This window comes from Echiichthys vipera (genome assembly GCF_963691815.1).
Source record: "Echiichthys vipera genome assembly, chromosome: 17".
In the NCBI taxonomy this organism is placed as follows: Eukaryota; Metazoa; Chordata; class Actinopteri; order Perciformes; family Trachinidae; genus Echiichthys; species Echiichthys vipera.
This window is the reverse complement of record NC_139842.1, coordinates 13534796-13553471: the sequence shown is the minus strand read 5'-3', so window position 1 is coordinate 13553471 and position 18676 is coordinate 13534796. Positions and strand designations below refer to the sequence as shown.

Below are 18676 nucleotides of genomic sequence, written 5' to 3'. Positions count from 1 at the left end.
TAAACTGATAAAAAATGAAATATTTCAGGTGTCCTCTGCAATATATGGAGAGTGGAATATCAACAGCGACATATCTGTGCAGTGAAAGGCTCGCCTGTTGTCATTGCTTGTTTAATTTACTATCCTGACAACCTGAGAGTGAAGAGATTCGTGTGGCGTCACGTAAAGTCCTATCAATTTAGGACTCACTTCTGGAATCTAAAAAAAATCAGCACAAGATCTCAATATATTGGTGATGAACTTCACAATTGTTCTTTAAAGATACATAAAGTGGATCATAATGATACAGGAAAATATCTATTCATATTTACAACTGACTCCAATAAGGGCAAATTGACCGATAGTGTCGGTTCAACATTAAAGGTTGTTGGTAAGTAAATAACTATGGCTGTGAATCTTCACTTCTATCTGTTAAGTTTGAACCTGACACAGTGCTGTGCTCTTCTAGATTTGAACATTTTGTTGACAAACGGAAACAGAACAGCGAAGGAAGGCGACTCTTTGAACCTGACCTGCATAAATGGCTGTGATGGCGATAACCTTTCATCTGCTTTCACCTGGTTTAAGAACGGAAAAGCCATAAATGAAGGAACTGTACTTTATCTAAGCAACATGTCCTCCACAAACTCTGGAAACTACACTTGTTCTCTAAAAACACACACACAAACTACTTCAGGAGTCATAAATATTGATGTTGAATGTGAGTATTATAGACACAAGGTCAACCCTTGTATATATAACATTATGATTTAGCTACTGGAAATTAGATCTAACAACATGAGACATGATGAAAAATGTTTCTTTCAGATGGCCCTAAGAACACATCTGTGTCCGTCAGACCATTGAAGGAGGTAGACGCCGGCAGCAACCTCACCCTGATCTGCAGCAGCCATGCAAACCCCCCAGTGAAGAATTATACTTGGTTTAAAATACATGATGATGAAATTATGGAAGTCGAACACCAGCCTGTGTTCTTCCCCGGTGATGGTGGCCAGTATTTTTGCAGGGCTACCAACGAATATGGAAGCCAAAACTCCTCTGTTGTGACTCACTCTGTTGTGAAACGTAAGTAGGTTCATTTTCGTCTATTACCAGTTGTTAAGTGATGAACTGTTTGAAAAAAAGTTATGAAAATGTCACCCTTTTGTGAACATTGACTTAACTTCATCATCGCTTGAGGTCTTGCTGACAGTGCTGCGTTATGTGCAAAAACTAATAACAAAACTGCTATAACAACCATTGTTTTCATGCAAATAAATACATACCGGCACTTACATACATATATTTTATATCCAAGTTCCTTTGTGACAAACTGGACTTTAGATCATTGTGGTATAATATCGGGAAGTCAATAAAGCAGTGCAATTACACCAAATATTGAAACCTCTAATGTTTCATGTGTTATATAAGCTATGCATTTAATTCACATACCCATAAATATACTTTAGTGATGTTACTTGTGTTTGAGGTGAACTACTCCAGAAAGGTCTAACTGAGCACCGGGAGTTAGACCCCCAAACAGAAGAATAGGGTTAATTGAACTAATCACTTTTGTTTGGGTGTCACATATTTAAAGATTAATTAGAAAAACAACAATGAGGCATTAAAACAGCTCTAACACACAGCCTTTGTTTCACAGCATATTGGGCAACATTTACAAGAGACTTACTTATCATTGCTGCTGTTGCTGTGCTTCTCATTATGATCACTGTTATCGCTGTCAGAAGGTAAGGAATATTTAAATGCCCCTTTAAGATATGCACCCCTCCAGTGGCAGAAATATTTGAATGCTTTACTTAAACTATGCCCATCTTCAAAATTGATACTCTTATGGTCATGGCCATGTATATTTCATGGTAATTTCTTAAAGCAATGTCATCACTATCTGTTTCAGACTCCACAACAAGACACACTCTGAGGAAGACATACAGGTGACCCCTTCATGTCATACATTCATGAATGGTACACTCATGTCTATATTGCAATTTGAGCTGCCAGTTGCACAGAGATCTTCTGCAATTTATTAAAACAGGTGAAGTGGCAAACCCACATCGTAAGTCTCTGCTAAATGTCAGATGGTATGATAAGATAAGAAAACAAAGAGGTGGTTTTTGTCGTGTTGGGTCAAACAGAAGCCCATAATAGACATTTACAGTAAAGGTAGAATTTGATGTACAAGAGAAGGACATTGTGCCAGTTCAACTAATCTTGTATAATTTCTTTATCATTGTATGCAGAGCACAGGCTATGTCAACTGGCTCCCCTGTGATAACAACCAATCACAAGAGGGGAATCAGTGTGAGGGAGGAGAAACAGAAGTCATCTATACAGCTGTACAGTTCAACAGAAAAAGAAAGTCAAACATGTGAGATGTTTTTACACTTGAAGGACCCATATTGTGAAAAGTGAGATTACCCTGTCTTTTTAAAAGCAAGTTGAGGTGCCATATGAATACTGTGAAAGTACCAAAATGCTCAATCCACAGAGAAATACACACAGTTCGTATACAGAAACTGCTCTAAACAAGCCGCCAGGGTTTCCATAAAGTTGTGATGTCACAACTATACTATATAGGTCAAAAAAGGAGGCTACAGTGTTGTTATAGTCTATCCACGGCTGAAATAACGGGGTAGAAACATCAAGAGTGAGGATGCAGAAGACCTCGAAATGGTGACTTATCAGAGCAGGGTGGGCTTTTTCTGGAGGGGAGCTTTAAAGACAAAAATAATGTGTTTTCTGAACATTAAAGCATGAAAACATGTTGTAGTAGAAACCCAAAATACAAGTATGAACCTGGAAATGAGCATAATTCCCCTTTAATGTCATCAATTTTTCATATGCTTGTGTTGCTTTGGAGGCACATGTATACTGATTGGCTGTCTCACCTGCAGGGAGCAGCAGCAGATGGACTCCACTGGTGAAGGTGTGATTTACATCACAGTAGTAGGTAAGGCTCAGGAAACACTTTAAACATTGAATGGATGATTATATGCATAAAACAGCTTCAGTGCAAACCTTCTTTTCTTTTTCAGGAACGAACTGTTGAACCCTTCATGACTCCTGTTTCGTGCTTTTGGCAATCTGAAAGTCTCTGGAGTTGTCTAAAATCATGTTCCCAACTGTAAACATGCTCCACTGACAAGTGCAAAAGGTTCAACAGGCTGAAAAAACTGTAAATAAGGTAAATAAATAATTCAGTAAGACTGCCTCAAGGGAAGATGAGGAGCTGGCTGCGGAGCTCTGTCGAGTTTCACTTTTCTTTAACGCCACACACTTCTCTCTAGAACCGCGGAAGACTTTATACAACTATGTAAAGGTTCAGTAATAAATCACATTATGCACTTACACTTACCAAACATAAAGATGAAAAATTAATTATACATAGACTAAAATGCTGAAACTATTGAATACAGTCTTTGCTCCTGGGCCTGGTCTCATATGCATGCATGTTCAGATTAAAGCCGTGCATTGAGTCTGTGGTGTGAGTGACCTGATTTCAGGGGCTGTGAACTTTTTGAAGATGTTCAAAGCTTTTACATTAACACATTTCCTTCAGTCCACACTAAGTCTTGTTGATCAAACTGCATAGAGGCCACTATCACAAGTCTATCATTATCATTAAACATGCTGGTCAGGGAATATAACACTTGCTTTTATATGCATCATTTCTACAGTTGCAATGGTGCTAAAAGCTGCACCATGATAAATCACAAAACATATTCAGTGTCTTCGTTTTCTCCTCGTGCCTGAACCAGTACAAAGGAACACCTGAGTCTGAGACCATACTGACACATTTTCACATGACAGCCTTAATGTAACACATTCCTGACCTGAGAATGCAGTCCAAGTTACCAGGGTAACATGCTCACACGAAATGAACCTCAAGGTAGGTGTTTTAGCAAGATAACTTAGGTGACTCATTTTTTTTGTAGCATAGAGTTCATTCTGATCTCCATCAATTCCGGCACTTTCTCACTCCAACTTGTAGACTATTCTGCTCTCTGCTGACAGTTTAAGAGCATAGCATCCTAAAACAAATCAGTGGCGAGCTTCCATTCCAGACAGTTTCTCTGAGGGCCTGAATCCTTTATGACCTAAGTGCAAAGTCTAAATTAACTTACTATTTCATTTCAATAGCATTAAAACGAATAGCCAACATGATTTTACGTGTGGCAATGTTACTCTTCATTAAAGCTACAGGAGTGCACATACAGACCCGGAAACAAAATGAATGGTTTAAGACAACTGTAGGAGCCTGTAGAAAAACAGAGACATGTTATTTCTTTAAAAAAAATACAAATGGAAAATCCTACAATCCATAAAGCTTGTGTAAGTCTAATTTACTCCCCACCTACCAGACAATCATGTCCTAATAATAATCAGAAAGTCAAGTCAATATTTTCAAATTCTTCAATATGTGCCAGGCATACAGAGTAATTGAAAATGGGAGCGTACCTATGTACCCTGGGTCCCATGTTCCTCCTTTTGTATGTGACCGGGGAACAACTCTTTTTAAAGAAAGGGTTCTATGTTCTCTGGTCTGTTATTTTTTTCCACCAGTGCCGAATTCCACGGCACATAGGCCTATGTAGACCCTAACCCTACCCCCTAACCCCTAAGCCTAACAAAATGCTGAATTAAATCAGCGAAGGCATAGGCTTTTGCAACCGTGGAACATAGGACCCGGGCAGGGGTGTAGTGATAGTTGATGAGTTGGGTGTACTGCTAGGTAGATGAGTATGTAACCATGAAGGGAGTGGGTAAACCTACATTTTTTTTTTTTTATTGTGGCATGCAAAGATAATATGTCCAACACAACTATTGACAATTATGTTGGTAAAAAAAGATACTATACTATATATTCCAGTGTCTTTTTGGCAGATGGGTAAACTGTAAGCGGCCAGAATAGGAGGTAGGTATACTCCCTATACCTGCTATACCCTCCACGACACCCCGGGGAATATAGGGATGACCCCATCGAAAATGTGTTTATTTCCGACCCACGGGGCAATAAGTAAAAAAAAAAGGATAAAAGATAAGTAATATATACAATAAACTAATTCTGAATAGAGACACAATTATGAACAATATGTGTTATATACAGGAAACTAAATAAATTGAAACCATACAGTATAAAAGGACAACGTGCATAATAATATAAGAAATGTTGATGTAAAAGGCACTGATGAAAGAGTGAACCTGCAAATCAATAATAACTAAAGAAGGAAGATGCTACTTAGTTACAGTAAGGAGAGTCCCAGGTGGTTGGGTACTTTCCACACCTGGCCGTGGCAGATGGCTCCGTCACGCTGCTCAGTTATTAATGACATGAGTGATTAAGAAAGTTAACTTTATTAGCCGACGCCCATTTTTGAGAAAACGAAACTTTACAACACGCGGAAATGAAATGACAGCAAGGTCTCGGGTGTTACGCTCTGTCGGTCCGCCAGTAACGTGAAGTCCAAAAGAGGGATGACTTCTGGGCTTTTCATTCTGCAAAAACAAAGCCCGCGGTGCAGTCAGTTCAGGTAGGACATGTCGGTTACTTCTTTGTAGAAAGCTGGAGGTGATAATAACGTCAGACTTTATGACAAATTAGAAACCTATTACCATAATCCACGTAGCTGTAGCGGCTATCAGACCTCTGTCACGAGACACTGAGTATGTCTCACTCAGACGGGGGGTACATGTGCGATGTAATGTGGTTGACAACTGTCCTTGACACCTGCACACGTTTATTATTTTTCTGCAAAGTGAGTCAAGAGAGTGAAGCGAACAGACCCAGCTAATGTGAGCTAACGTTACTGTTACGCAGCTGGCTGTTATAGAGCGAGTTGGTAAGCTGTGTTGGCTATCTCGCTGCCACAGTGTAGCGAGGACACGTGTTTAGTGTGACACAGACTTGTTACTGCATTTTTAATACGTGTCGTGATACTGTCTGCGATAATAATTTCAGCTACATTGCGCTTGTGTTAGCATTCTCAGTTTCGATGGAGCCGAAAGCAAAGGGGTCAGTCTCATAACAGGAAGTGACGCAACCCATTTTACGAAAACAAACATGTGATTGGCTGAAATGTGGAGCCAAAGATCTTTTCGGGGAGAGGAGGAATCACTCGATGCTTCAACAACGCTGTCCCACTCTCTAGTCTGTGCATACTGTGTACAGTGTATTGGCTACACTCTTTCCATCTGCATTACACCCCCCCCCAATTTCCCCTGCACACTTATAATAATAGTCATAATAATAAAAATACATTTATATTGTTTCTTATTTGTTTCTTGTATAATAAAGTACACTTTCATGTATTTTATCTGCATTTTCCAGTATATCAGCAGTGTTATATTAAAAATGTAGACCTTGTAGTAAAATAAAAAATGTTTTCCTGAATGAAATCTAATTTGATACCATGCTATGCAAGTTCTTGTATTTGAATAAGTACCAGGAAGGGAAAAAATGGTATTGGATCAACCTCACATTTAACAACACATTACGGCTCGCGCATACCGTGGGTTAACAAGGCACATGCCAGGTACAAGAGGAGCAAACCCTTGGAGAACTTAATTTCTGACAAACAGTTAAACAGTTATGTCGTGTTTTTATCACATAACATAACATAACCATCGATCACTCTTCTTCCATAATATTATTAAATACACCGTGCAACCATACTGCCCTTGGCACCCTTCAAAAGGTAATTCGCTGCATCAGCATGTGTTAAATCTTTTATAAATAAGCATGTTTCTTTTTTTCTACAGAAGAGAACTTCGATTTTTCTCCTTTTGAAGTAGTTTCGATCACTGTTATCTATCTTTATAAATCACCAGGGTAGTGTGATATTTTTTATAGTGCGCAGTGAGACCTCTCCGGTTTTTGACCTCTTTGGCTAAAGTGAGTTTATTTCGCGGGGCAGATGGTGGGCGTGCAGTGGCTCACTGCGGCATAGTTATTTCCATTTCAAACACAGGTCAGTTTGTTTGGTAAGACAGCTCAAAGTCCATTTCAATGAAAGAGACAACTTCCCAGGTAGTTGTTATTTTGAGAGCTGATCACTGTCTCATGAGGCCTCACGTGGCTAAATTGAAAGTGAAAGGATTCTGCTACAGGGTGGGGCCTCAAGCACATTGCAGTTATACTTGTTTTTAATTTCCCTTTGCAGATATCACTGAAGTCTGAAGATGAAGTGCCCATTTTGTGGCCATAACATTTCAGAGAAGACAGCCAAGTTCTGCAGTGAGTGTGGCCAGAAGCTCTCTGTCCAACCTGCAAACATACAGGGTATGTAGACTCATTTAAAATGTGTTTTCACATTATTTACGTATAGAATATTATACATGAGCTCCACAATGTATAAAATAACAACGTGTATGTAAAGTAAAGAAGAATGATGAAAAGTCACGAACGGTTCAAAACCTTTATTCTGTATGTTGTCATGACAAGAGACTACATTTCATCCCCTAAACAGCAGCTCAGATTACATTTGAGGTCAAAGTCCTTATTGTGACCTACATTATAAAGAGCCCATGGGAAAGATGCAAACTTGAGCTATATGACATAATGTAGTAAATGTAGACATGTAGACACAATAAGTAAACAAATAAAAAAACATTGTGATTACATTTATAAAATACTTTATATACTTTATATAATACTTTGCAAGCTTTTCATGCATCCCCCAAATCTCTATGTGAGCTATGTGATGTGATTTGGATTTGGCTGAAATGCCATCAGGCAATACTGCCCTATAATGCCTAGTGCTTTACTACGACATCACTAATAACATGATTTCTGCACAATTTGGGGCATGGAAGAATGGTGGTTAGGATCGATTTGGATAAAAAAATAAAATAAAAGGCAAACTAGTAAACCATAATCCATTATCAATCTGCCAAATATTAATTTGTTGGGACAATAAAACTTTGAAGACATTTTTTTACCTTAATTTTTTTCGTAGTTACTGCACTTAGGCGTTGTAGGGCAGAATACACATCTGGATGTAGTCTTATTAACATACCACATATCGTTATACAGATACAGGAGATCATCCCAAACCATTGGTAACAGACTCTGAGGGTACAGCTGAGAGATCTGTGTCAAACACCCTACCTGTGGACAGCAAAGACTCCAACAGATCCCCCAAACGACCGAATGATGAGACCACCAGCAATCCCAAGAAAAAGGTGAGTTTAAAGTTCACATGACTTTTGATCTACACTGACTTTATAATTCTCAAGTACATGTTCTGTAAAGAACAGACCGTAAAATCAAGTGGACTATGATTTCAGATGAAAGTCGGAACGTGTTCATTGTTAAAAAAAAGTAAAAAGACATGCCTCAATTTAACAATTTTAATAATGGTATGCTAATTATTATGTTCTCACATCATTTGGAATTGCTTTTAGATGTAGTTCAAAGGTTGTTTTGTCAATACTATTAAGAATATATATTGACTTTATTTAGACTGTGGCATGATTTCACAAAACACTGGAGCCGTTTGTAAAACTGATCTTCTACCTTCTGGTCTTTATAGAAAAAAAAGAGGAAGAGGAATAAAAAAAAGAAAGACGCCAACTCATCATCAGAACAAGAAGTGTCCCATGTCTCCCTGGCAGACAACCTGGGAAAGGGTATGCAGGGCGTAAAGGACTCTTCTGACAGTGAAAGCTCAGATAATGCAATGGATGAAACACCAGACTCACTCCAAGATGGCCCCTCCTCACTAGAGAGTCAGCCTAGTTCCCTAGCAGCTAACATTCCTGCTGCACCAGCTGAAGACACTAAAGTCATTCCTTGTCAAAAGGCTACTGATACAGAAGAGGCAAGAACTGCGGGGCAGTCTGAGGAAGCTCCAGATAACTCTGATCAGGGGGAGACCAATACAACAAAATCCACTCAGGATGAGACACTCAAGACAGCAGCAACTGACACTCAAACTCCTATCTTAGAGGACAGCAAGAGCAAGACTTTTCAGGCAGGTTCAGGCAAAGGGACAAAGGCCACTAACCCTAAAGATCCAAAGACTGAAAAGAAAATCTCAGATAACAAGAAAAAAATATCCAAAGCACCTGTACTTGATCAGAATGCCAATATGGAGCCAAATGTGAGACAGACAGGTCAAAGCAACCCGAAGGGAAAGGGCCAGCAGGAACAGAAGCAGCCTGTGGCAGCTCAGCAAAATATGGTTTTTGGCCCTCAAAAACCATCAAAGGTAATGCTGCATAAAATGTTTGAAAAATAAGTTTTTATTATTGACAGGAGCCTGCATTTTATTATTTTGGTAGAGAAGGTATATGAGGTTATTTTCATGAGTTTAAGGTGTATATTTAACATGCATGTTTAATGCTACTTGTACAGACTGACAGTGCAGGCTCCAGTGTGGACCCGGACAAGACAGAAGAGCCCATGGAGGACTCGTCCACAGCACAAACCTCAGATGCTGAGAAGGAAAGTAAAGACAGCAGTAAGGATAACACAGAGTCCAAAACCGCAGCTGGCCAGCCACCCAAAAGGTAATACAGTTCTCTCAGATGGTTGTACACTTCCTTTAGATCACTGCTTTTGTGTGTGTGTATTATATTCGCTGTATCTGTATTCATTTGCTTTTACTTTTCAGGTTGACCAGGAGCAACACCATTGCTGCACGAGACAGACTCACAATCTACTTCCATGCAGTTCTCTCAAAGGATTTCAAATTTGATCCAGAAGAAGATCGTATCTTTATCAGGGCTGGGTCCTGCATTGGGAAATGGGAAGAAGATGCAGTTGAGCTGTTTGTGAGCAGGTGCTTATTTTTCAATTAATTGTCAATTAAGCTCAGATAGTGGCCTAATATAATGGCAAATCAAACAGCGATACATCCAAAATATATTCCCCCAAAATCTAGTTTTGATTTAGAAAAAAAAAGTTTATATCAGAATCAGCCTTTATTGTCTCTGTACAAGTACAGCGAAGTTACAGCAATCACCCCGTCCGTACATATACAGCATACAGTACATACAATAAGACAGACATAACAGGATGACTGGGCAGTAAGAGGGGGGAGGAAAAGGGGAGAACAAGAAAAAGCAGCTCTCAGACTATGCTCCTGTGAGGGAGCACAGTGGGACCGGGAAAAGACATCTTGGCAACATAAGCACATATGACCACACTTTACAACATAAGAACTCAAAAAAAACTTGCACCGGGTGAGGGGGAAAGGAGGAAGGAGGTGTTCCAACGCACTGTGGGGTGAAAGGAGCAAAGGCGTGGAATGGGGGGTAGGGGGATGTGTTCCATAAGTGCATGTGTGTAAGTATCCATTGATGCGTGTGTACGTAAGCCTGGAGAGTTGCTTCGTCTAGCCTCAGAATCAGTGCCTCAGTTCGCAGGGTGTCATCGTGATAACACACTAAGTTGCCATGGAGACCATGATCGTGTCCCAGACAGGGTCAACAGTCAACGGGTGTCGGTGAAGGAAGGGAGAGAGAAATAGGAATGCAGAGCGTCTCACTGCAGCGATCTCCTGGAGGATTTGTTCTAGCAGGGGCCGCAATGTAGATTAAATTATGATATACCTAGTTTAGTTCTATTATAGGCTTGTTTAAACGCACAGTTTCTGAATACAGGCTGTGTGCATTTCTCTGGATTTAGTGTTTTGACACTTTCACAGTATTTATATAGCACCTCGACCTGCTTTATATATAAAAAAATGTATCTCACATTTGTTTTCTTTCTAAAACATTTACTTTTATCATTGTCCTTTATGATACTTGCATGTTCACAAACTTGCTTTAACTACATCTACAATCGTCAACTCTGGTTTAGGCTGCTCCTCGTAGTGGCAGTGGGAGGAATGACTGTTACTTTTTTGGTCAAACTATGAAGAAACTAGGCTGCTCTTAATCTCCTGTCTCACTGACCTTACACCACTTAAATTTGACTTTCTTTTCATTTTCACGCAGGGATCTTGGAGAACATGGTTTTCTGGTCGAGGGCAGTCTGCCGACAATCAAAACTGAAGCTGAATCTGTGTCGATACCGTACAAATATGTTGTCTATAAAAAGAAAAAGGACAAATATGAGTTTGAGTACATATACAAACTCGATTCTACACACGAAACCACCAACAGATGTCTGTTTGTGAAATCCGCCCTCGTCAATGATGACGGTAGATACTCTCTCCATTTGGTCCATCTGTATTTATATTTGCCTGTGTGCAAATTGCATCTGATTGTTATATTTGCTTTACACACATTACATTTCTGCTGTATTTTGTTTGTAAAGGGGACTGGCATCAATATGATGACATCATCTGTGCCGAGCCATCGAAGAACATGCTCAAACGCCTTAAAGACAAGATCTGGCCTGAACATCGGAAGGATCTGATTCAAGGCAGAGTGATTGCAGGCAATGTGATGCTGGACACCATATTTGGTCTTCTCACGAGCTGGACTAATACAAATTTGAGAAGTTTTCTGAACCAGCTGAATCAGTTCTGTCAGATTTATGGAGAGCCTTTTGTGTATGAAGAAAAACAAAAGAAATGGTACTCCTTAAATTATGGGAAAGATGAGGTAAGTTCATAATCTTTGTGTACATAGTCTAGATGCACCCAGGTATGGCCAACCCAATTTACTCTCTCTGTGTGTCTGCTATAGGTGAATATGATGCTCAAGGAATTCATGCTGACAAAGGTGATTCCTCAGTTGCTGAAGGAAGGAGATGGGAAGATGCTCTACGTTCAGGACCCCATGAGAGCAGCGGTGATCATGCTCTGTGTATGGAGACGGCATTCATTCAGACTGGATAATGGTGAACTCCACCGGCTCTGCAGTGCGCTCTGTTTACCCAAACAAGACAAAGACCAGTTCCTCCAGTACTGGACAGAGTTTTCTCAGGATGTGGCTATTCTTAAAAAGTAGGTATATATGTATATTTATATATCACTACACTGCGTGGGTTTTCTCCGGGTCCTCCGGTTTCCTCCCACAATCCAAAGACATGCACGTGTTAGGTTAATTGATGACTCTAAAATTGCCCGTAGGTGTGAATGGTTGTCTGTCTCTGTCATGTCCATGTGCCCTGTGATAGACTGGCGTCCTGTCTAGGGTGTACCCCGCCTCACTCCCGATGTCAGCTGGGATCGGCTCCAGCCCCCCGCGACCCCGAAAGGGACAAGCGGTTGAAGATGAATGAATGAATGAATGAATGAATGAATGAATAATTTGAAATAACAGTCACAATCTGACTACAGAGTCACCAAAGACGCGTTTCTATTCAGATGCTCATAAAATGTTCTTTGTTGTAGTCTGCCAGAAATGTTGGTGACTCTGATAAAAGATGTGAAAACAGCGGAAATGCCCCGATGGATTCTGGTACTACCACTCCTCCACCTCCTCAAAGGCAACACAAAGCCCTTCGAAGAACCAACTTCTGGAAACTCGAAGTATGGTTTATCCTGGGCAGGTTTGCAAGGCCTTGACATTGGTACCTCAGTAGCATACATGAACAGTCAAGACAGGAGGTAAGTATCCCCCTAACGTTGCTCAAGTGCAGTTTACACAAACACCTTCCAGTGCAGTTATTTGGACAAAGATATTTTTTTACACATGTTTACTTTTTTTTTTTTCAGGGCACTGGTGAATTTGATTAAAAGCCACAGTCACTTGATGGAAGTGGATGCACTTTTAGTGCGATCATTTACCTACTTGATGCCATTTGATGACCTGATGGAGTTTATCAGCAATGTTAACACTGAGCTTATGGACATGCTTCTTGTTTTCACTAATAAGGTTCCTCAGGATATTACTAGCGGCAACGTCCAGGTGAAGTGGAAACACTTGTTGAAAATAATACATTTCAGGATTGTAGTATGTTTCCTTCAACTAATGTTTGGAATTGTGCTTTACAGACAGTATCTCACATCCTCTCTCATATCCATGGAAACCTCATTGAAGAACACTACAGGTAAATAACTCTTCTAAATTTAACAGATTTTCGATTGAATCAGAAAAGGCATTGAGTCGCAGTCAATTTGTTGTTTGAATAGTTATTGTACACTTGTTCACATTTTAAGACTGCCATTTTACTTTTTTGTTTTGTTGTAGTTATTTTACTGAGGCTTATAGGAGTGAGTGCCTAGCAACAGCAGTGAAACTGTTGGAGAAGCTCTGCAAAGGAGTCAAACCGGGATCCTATACCCAGAACTTCCCTGATATTCCTGTAGCTTGTATGAATCTGGTTGCATCAGTGTCAGACTTTGTTCAATGCAACAAACAGGTATGTGAAGTGACTCTTAAAAGGCAAGCTTTTAGCATTTCAGAGAGAATGAAGTATTGTTTTTCTCAAACACTGTACTAATAATTGTTATTTAGGAGACTCAAGAAGGGGAAAGAGAGCAGCGATCTGCAAAAAGCTTGGTGATCTCCAATGTGATGGCCATTATGAGAGACTGGATCAGTCGGTCCTTCAGACAGAGTTTGCTCTACAAGGGTTTGACATCCATGTACCGATTCGAGACCACACAAGAGACTGAGGTGAGTAGTTTTGTTATATTTTGTTAATAAAACACATGGATCCTCACAACCCATTACTGGTGGAGAAAGGTGGTTAATTTCTTGGTTGTGTTTTACAGATTTGGAACAACATAATCTCCATCCAATTCAAAGATGAAGAGTTGACAAAGGAATGGAGACAGACATTCACAACAGATTTTGAGGGCAAGTACAAACAGGTATGTGATACATCTTTTGCAGGTCCCTGTTGATTTTTAGTTTACCTATGAAATATGTTGTATTTTAAAGAGCCTGTCTGGTTTCAGGCATCTGCTGTGGATCAAATTGAATTCTACTGCTCAAAGATAGAGGAACTCAGTAAATCCCTCCCACATGTTGCTGCTAGTATTGAGAGGTGTGCTCTTGAGGCTGTTACGTCTCTGTGCCAGGTATGAAGATTTCTCATTCACTTCTAGAATGGACATGTATTAATGGCATAGTTTATAACAACCCTCACCACATTTCAGGTGAATTAAACACAAATTAAATCTTCTGAAAACACACTCAGAAATATGATATGTATAGAAAAAAATGGATTTATATGGTTGTTTTACCTCAAATGCAGTCCAAGTCTGAGGGAAAGCTGTTTGAGAGGTTCAAGATAAACTGGAAGTTCGGGAATCTCATCTCAGCCATCATCCAGAAATCCTGGCCGAAGGACAATCAAGGAAATTATCAGGAAGATGAAGAATTGGTCCTGCAGCATCTTCTCTCCTGGACTGCAGCTAAAGACATTTTTCAGCTCCACGGTATAACCTTAGAAATAAATAAACAATCAAATCATGGACACACCAAATAGAATTATTTTTTAGGAAGATAAAATATAAAAGTAAAAAAAAAACAACAGTGGCGTGATAATTTATAAGATCAAACGCTCTTTAACGGGAGGAACCATGCCTCATTTCATGACATCATGGTAGATGTTAAGCATTGTAATCATTGTAGTGATTTTAGACAAAAACACTGTCATTTCTGTCGTTGCAGGCGCAGACGAAAAGCTAATTGAGAAGCTCTCTCAAGATGCCAGGGACAGAATTGCCATAGCCATATCATCATTCACAGCCATCAATGATCAACTGGTCGGTGGACACATTAAGGCCAGCCTGCTCAAAATCATTTTGGAAAAGAGAGACACCTTCTTAGATCTGCTGAAGATCGGTAATAACAGTCTGCTTGTCATCAAAGATTTCCCAAGAAATGTGTTTACATTTAATAATAAATTACACCAGAACATTTTTAGATTTTTAGTATTTCATATGATAGTGTCCGCTGGCCTAATTAAAAAAATGAATGTTTGTGCGTGTGTGTGTCTGTGGGATTTGATATTAACAGATTGCCTCTCTGAGAATGAGCAATACAAGAATAATGCCAAAATGGGGAGGCTGCTACAGTGCAGACAAGATGAACTGAACGCTGTGTACCACGAGAAGGAGCTTGTGAATGTCTTCTTAACTATGAGCCACACACTTGAGGAATATATGACAGGTATGATGGTGAATCGGACAGTTCTGTTTTATCATACATTAGCAGCCAATTTAACATTCTTATTTGATTTGCATGACAGTTGATGTTGCCGACATGGAAGAGAGACAGCAGGTTAACATCGAGGTCATGCCCCTGAACCATTTCATGGAGGTCCATCCATTTGACCAAATGCCCTCTCCCATGGCTGGTGTTGTCACCTACTTCAATCTTGGTGAAGATATCAGAAACATGGCAGAGGTCCTGTTCAGCTTCAGCGAAAGTTATATATTTAAAGTGTGTTGGGAAAAACAAGCCAAACTCATAGCCGCTGAAGAAATGGAAGATGACAATGCTGATGAACCTGATGTAGCGGACATAGAGGCAACACCAGAAATGATACATGATGACATTTTCCAGCCTTGCTTTGCTGATTACCAAGAGATCTACACTTGTCTGAAGAATGGCAGCATAACGCTTGAGGAGGTAAACCAGCTCTTCAGAGCTTACAAGGGTAAGTACGAAGAGCTTGCAAAGGACCTGGACATCATGTGCAGAGTGGATAAATCCAAAGACAAACAGTGGATCCACAGCAGGGTTCAACAGATTGAACAGTATCACGACCTTCATCTAGCTGTGGCTTCAGCTCAAATTATCATGATGGTCAAAGAGACGCTTAGACTTCAAGGAGACTTCAGGGTTCTGGAGACACTCACAGAAGTTGTAAGTAGGCATTGTAGGGTGTTCAACTTATACTTTGAATATGTGAAAATTAATTATTCCACAAGTCTCTCTTCAAACCACATGTGCATTAAGCTGTCTTTCATTTAAAAAACAAAACAAAAGGGTTATTTTATCTCTTGACTTTTGTCCCTTCAGAATGATGCAGACTTTCAGAAAGAGCAGCTCAATCGAATTGACAATGACTTGATGCAAGCAAAGATGGTGCTGGTGGACATTACTGAGCAACGTAGACTGTGTCTTCATGAGCTTGGACTCAGAGGACACTTTGTAAGATGGGTAAAAGATGCACTTGAAGGTAAGAAGAGTTATTTGCTGTAGTCATAGTGGTAATTTATTTTAATGCTCATTCAGGAAAATTACTTCAACAAATGTTATGTATTTCCAGATATCAATGAGTTGAAGGTGTTCGTTGACCTGGCTTCCATCTCTGCGGGAGAGAATGACATGGACGTGGATCGTGTTGCTTGCTTCCATGATGCTGTCCTTGGCTACTCTTCTATACTATATGAGCTCAAACCAGACTCTGGTTTTAATGTCTTTAAAGAGGTGCTCAAGAAGCTCTGGAGAGCTTTGGATAATGACAACAACCTGCCAAAAAAACTGGTAAGAGGATGCCAAGTAGTAATACTACTGCTAAAAAACTAAACTTACACTTAAACTTCTAACAATCATATAGTTAGGGTAATAACTTTATGAAATGGAAAATTAATATTTAACAGCACGGTTGATATCATTCGTATTATTATTTCGTTGATCATTCGTTCAACAAAATAAATTATTCATCTCCTAATTTACAATCTTTTTTAGCGGGACAGTGCACGCCATTTGGAATGGCTGAAGACTGTGAAGGACAGTCATGGGTCAGTGGAGCTGTCATCTCTCTCTTTAGCATCAGCCATCAACAACAAGGGTATCTACCTGATCAGTGCACAGAATGTTAAAAAGGTAAATAAGAACATCGAAGATGTTGGCATCCTTAATGCCCATGCAGAACAAAGTTCCTTCAATGAAAGTTCATTTCTGTTTTTCAATCGAGTTGAGTCTTGACACCGCGCTGAAGCTGCAGATTCCAGAGGAACATGATGATGGTCGGCAGATGCGCTGCTATTCCCTAGAGGACCTGCGAGAGCTGCAGAACAAACTAATGCTCATGTCTGGGAAAGGGGATCAAGGGAATGAAGTTGATCACTTTGCAGAGGTATATTAATAGTAACCCTTTGGTTTAATTTTCATAGGTCACTTTGTTTAGCATAGATGCTGAAATGCTACTGTTAATACTGACAATGCTTCTATTACTACTTGTATATGTACTACCGATAATAATTATTAGACTCAATCAAGAAATTTTCTGTTTGTTGTTTTAAAGATGCATCAAATTGTTTTAAACAACCACAGTAACAACACTTATTAAAATAACAAATACAAAGAATAATAAATGATGGCAAGAAAAAGACAAAGCTAATGATATCTATTGTCATCAACAGGACTTAACAATGCATGAAATGCAATGAATATGGAATCGTCATTAGCTCAATATTTGACAGCCACACTGTACACAGTGAATACACTGTACATAGAAAGAATCATTCACAGTTGCATCTGTAAGTTTGTATTTATGTTTCAGGTGTTTGCCAGTGTTCAAAGACTGACTGAGGCATTCATTGCCCTCTACACTGCTGGAAATCCTCTGTTCAGACACTGGGAGGCACAAATCAACTGCAGTTTAAGTAGTGGGGAACCCAGCATTGTCATGGACTTCAACCTAGGCAGTGTTCTCAGTGTTGTCATTGTGGAGGGCAGCATAGAGGAGCAGCTTCCTGAATTTTGCAGGAAAATGGAGAAGTGCCTGGCCTATTGGATGGATTTTGTGGACAAACAAAGATCCCAGCATTACTATCTGAACTACTATACAGCAGAACAGATTGTCTACCTCTGCAGCAAGCTGACTCAGCAAAATGTGACAAATATGGAGGACCAAGTTCTCATGATGCTATCCTTTGTCAAGCCAAGTTGTACAGCCTCAGATTTGAGGCAGGTCTGGCATGCACTCCAGTATGAGATCCTCACCAAACCACAAGAGCAAAATGAAGACATTGAGTTCCAGACTTTTGTTATGGTGCCAAGAAGTGCGCTTGAAGACCCAGCCCTAACCAGTGAGTTGGATCCTCTTGTGGAACAAGCAAATGGTCCCCAGAAATTTGATCTGATATGGAATGCATATATGAAAGACATGAAGAATTATCTTCCGCACATTCTTGATGTAAAAAGTCTTGGAAGACTGTTGGAAATACTTGCCAACAAAGAAGATGAGAGTGAAGATGATGAGAGTGAAGAAGACATTTCTGATGATGCCTTTGGGGATTTCATACAGAGGCAGCTACCTAAAGGCATGGCCACTGGAAATCCAAACCTTATTGTTTGCCCGCATGATGAGGTCTTGACATCTTGCATCTCCGTTTACATGAGTAGCGAAGACGAGAAACTTCCCACCTATGACGAAGTCCTTCTGTGCAGCTCCTCAACACCATACGAACAGGTTGAGCTATTCCTCAGACGATGTCTCAGCACAGGGTACAGGGGACAGAAGATATACTCTCTACTTTATGCAGATCTGCTCACTTATGATGTGAGCTCTAAGGTTGAGAAATGTTTTCAGCACCTGAAAATGCAGAGCAGGAAAGACTACAAATTTGTCATCATCTGCAGTTCAGAAAGAGAACATGCCTATCTTCCCTCAGCCTTCAGCCAGTACAGATTGCACATGGTTCCCCAGCAGCCCTTGGCGAAGATCCAGGCATACCTCCACAAACACTACGTTGTCCCAACAGTTCAATGCAGTGCTGCAGCTGCATTCAAAAATCGACTGTGTGTTGGTGTTGTCTCATCGAAAAGGGCTGGTGTTGGTTAGTATATAAAGTACTTAGATATTTCAAATTGATAA

The 18676-nt window shown here is 39.9% G+C and overlaps 1 protein-coding gene across 5 annotated transcripts in view; it reads left to right on the top strand.

The window, feature by feature from the left end:
* Positions 1-5399: 5399 nt before the first annotated feature.
* LOC310959371 (E3 ubiquitin-protein ligase rnf213-alpha-like) overlaps positions 5400-18676 on the top strand; it is a 32387-nt gene continuing 19110 nt past the window's right edge. For all 5 annotated transcript variants that reach the window (XR_014593567.1, XM_083930688.1, XM_083930687.1 and 2 more), the window contains exons 1-25: positions 5400-5528; positions 7158-7276; positions 8030-8178; positions 8529-9206; positions 9353-9507; positions 9612-9779; positions 10939-11144; positions 11261-11550; positions 11635-11894; positions 12285-12500; positions 12609-12801; positions 12888-12943; positions 13084-13255; positions 13351-13512; positions 13611-13709; positions 13797-13919; positions 14096-14279; positions 14515-14688; positions 14863-15015; positions 15095-15714; positions 15871-16030; positions 16121-16338; positions 16543-16680; positions 16772-16933; positions 17360-18638. Coding sequence is in view for 4 of the 5 variants with exons in the window: in XM_083930688.1 (XP_083786814.1) it covers positions 7177-7276; positions 8030-8178; positions 8529-9206; positions 9353-9507; positions 9612-9779; positions 10939-11144; positions 11261-11550; positions 11635-11894; positions 12285-12500; positions 12609-12801; positions 12888-12943; positions 13084-13255; positions 13351-13512; positions 13611-13709; positions 13797-13919; positions 14096-14279; positions 14515-14688; positions 14863-15015; positions 15095-15714; positions 15871-16030; positions 16121-16338; positions 16543-16680; positions 16772-16933; positions 17360-18638 (6115 nt within the window). In the remaining variant the exon portion in view is untranslated. The remainder of the gene's footprint in view (positions 5529-7157; positions 7277-8029; positions 8179-8528; positions 9207-9352; positions 9508-9611; positions 9780-10938; positions 11145-11260; positions 11551-11634; positions 11895-12284; positions 12501-12608; positions 12802-12887; positions 12944-13083; positions 13256-13350; positions 13513-13610; positions 13710-13796; positions 13920-14095; positions 14280-14514; positions 14689-14862; positions 15016-15094; positions 15715-15870; positions 16031-16120; positions 16339-16542; positions 16681-16771; positions 16934-17359; positions 18639-18676) is intronic.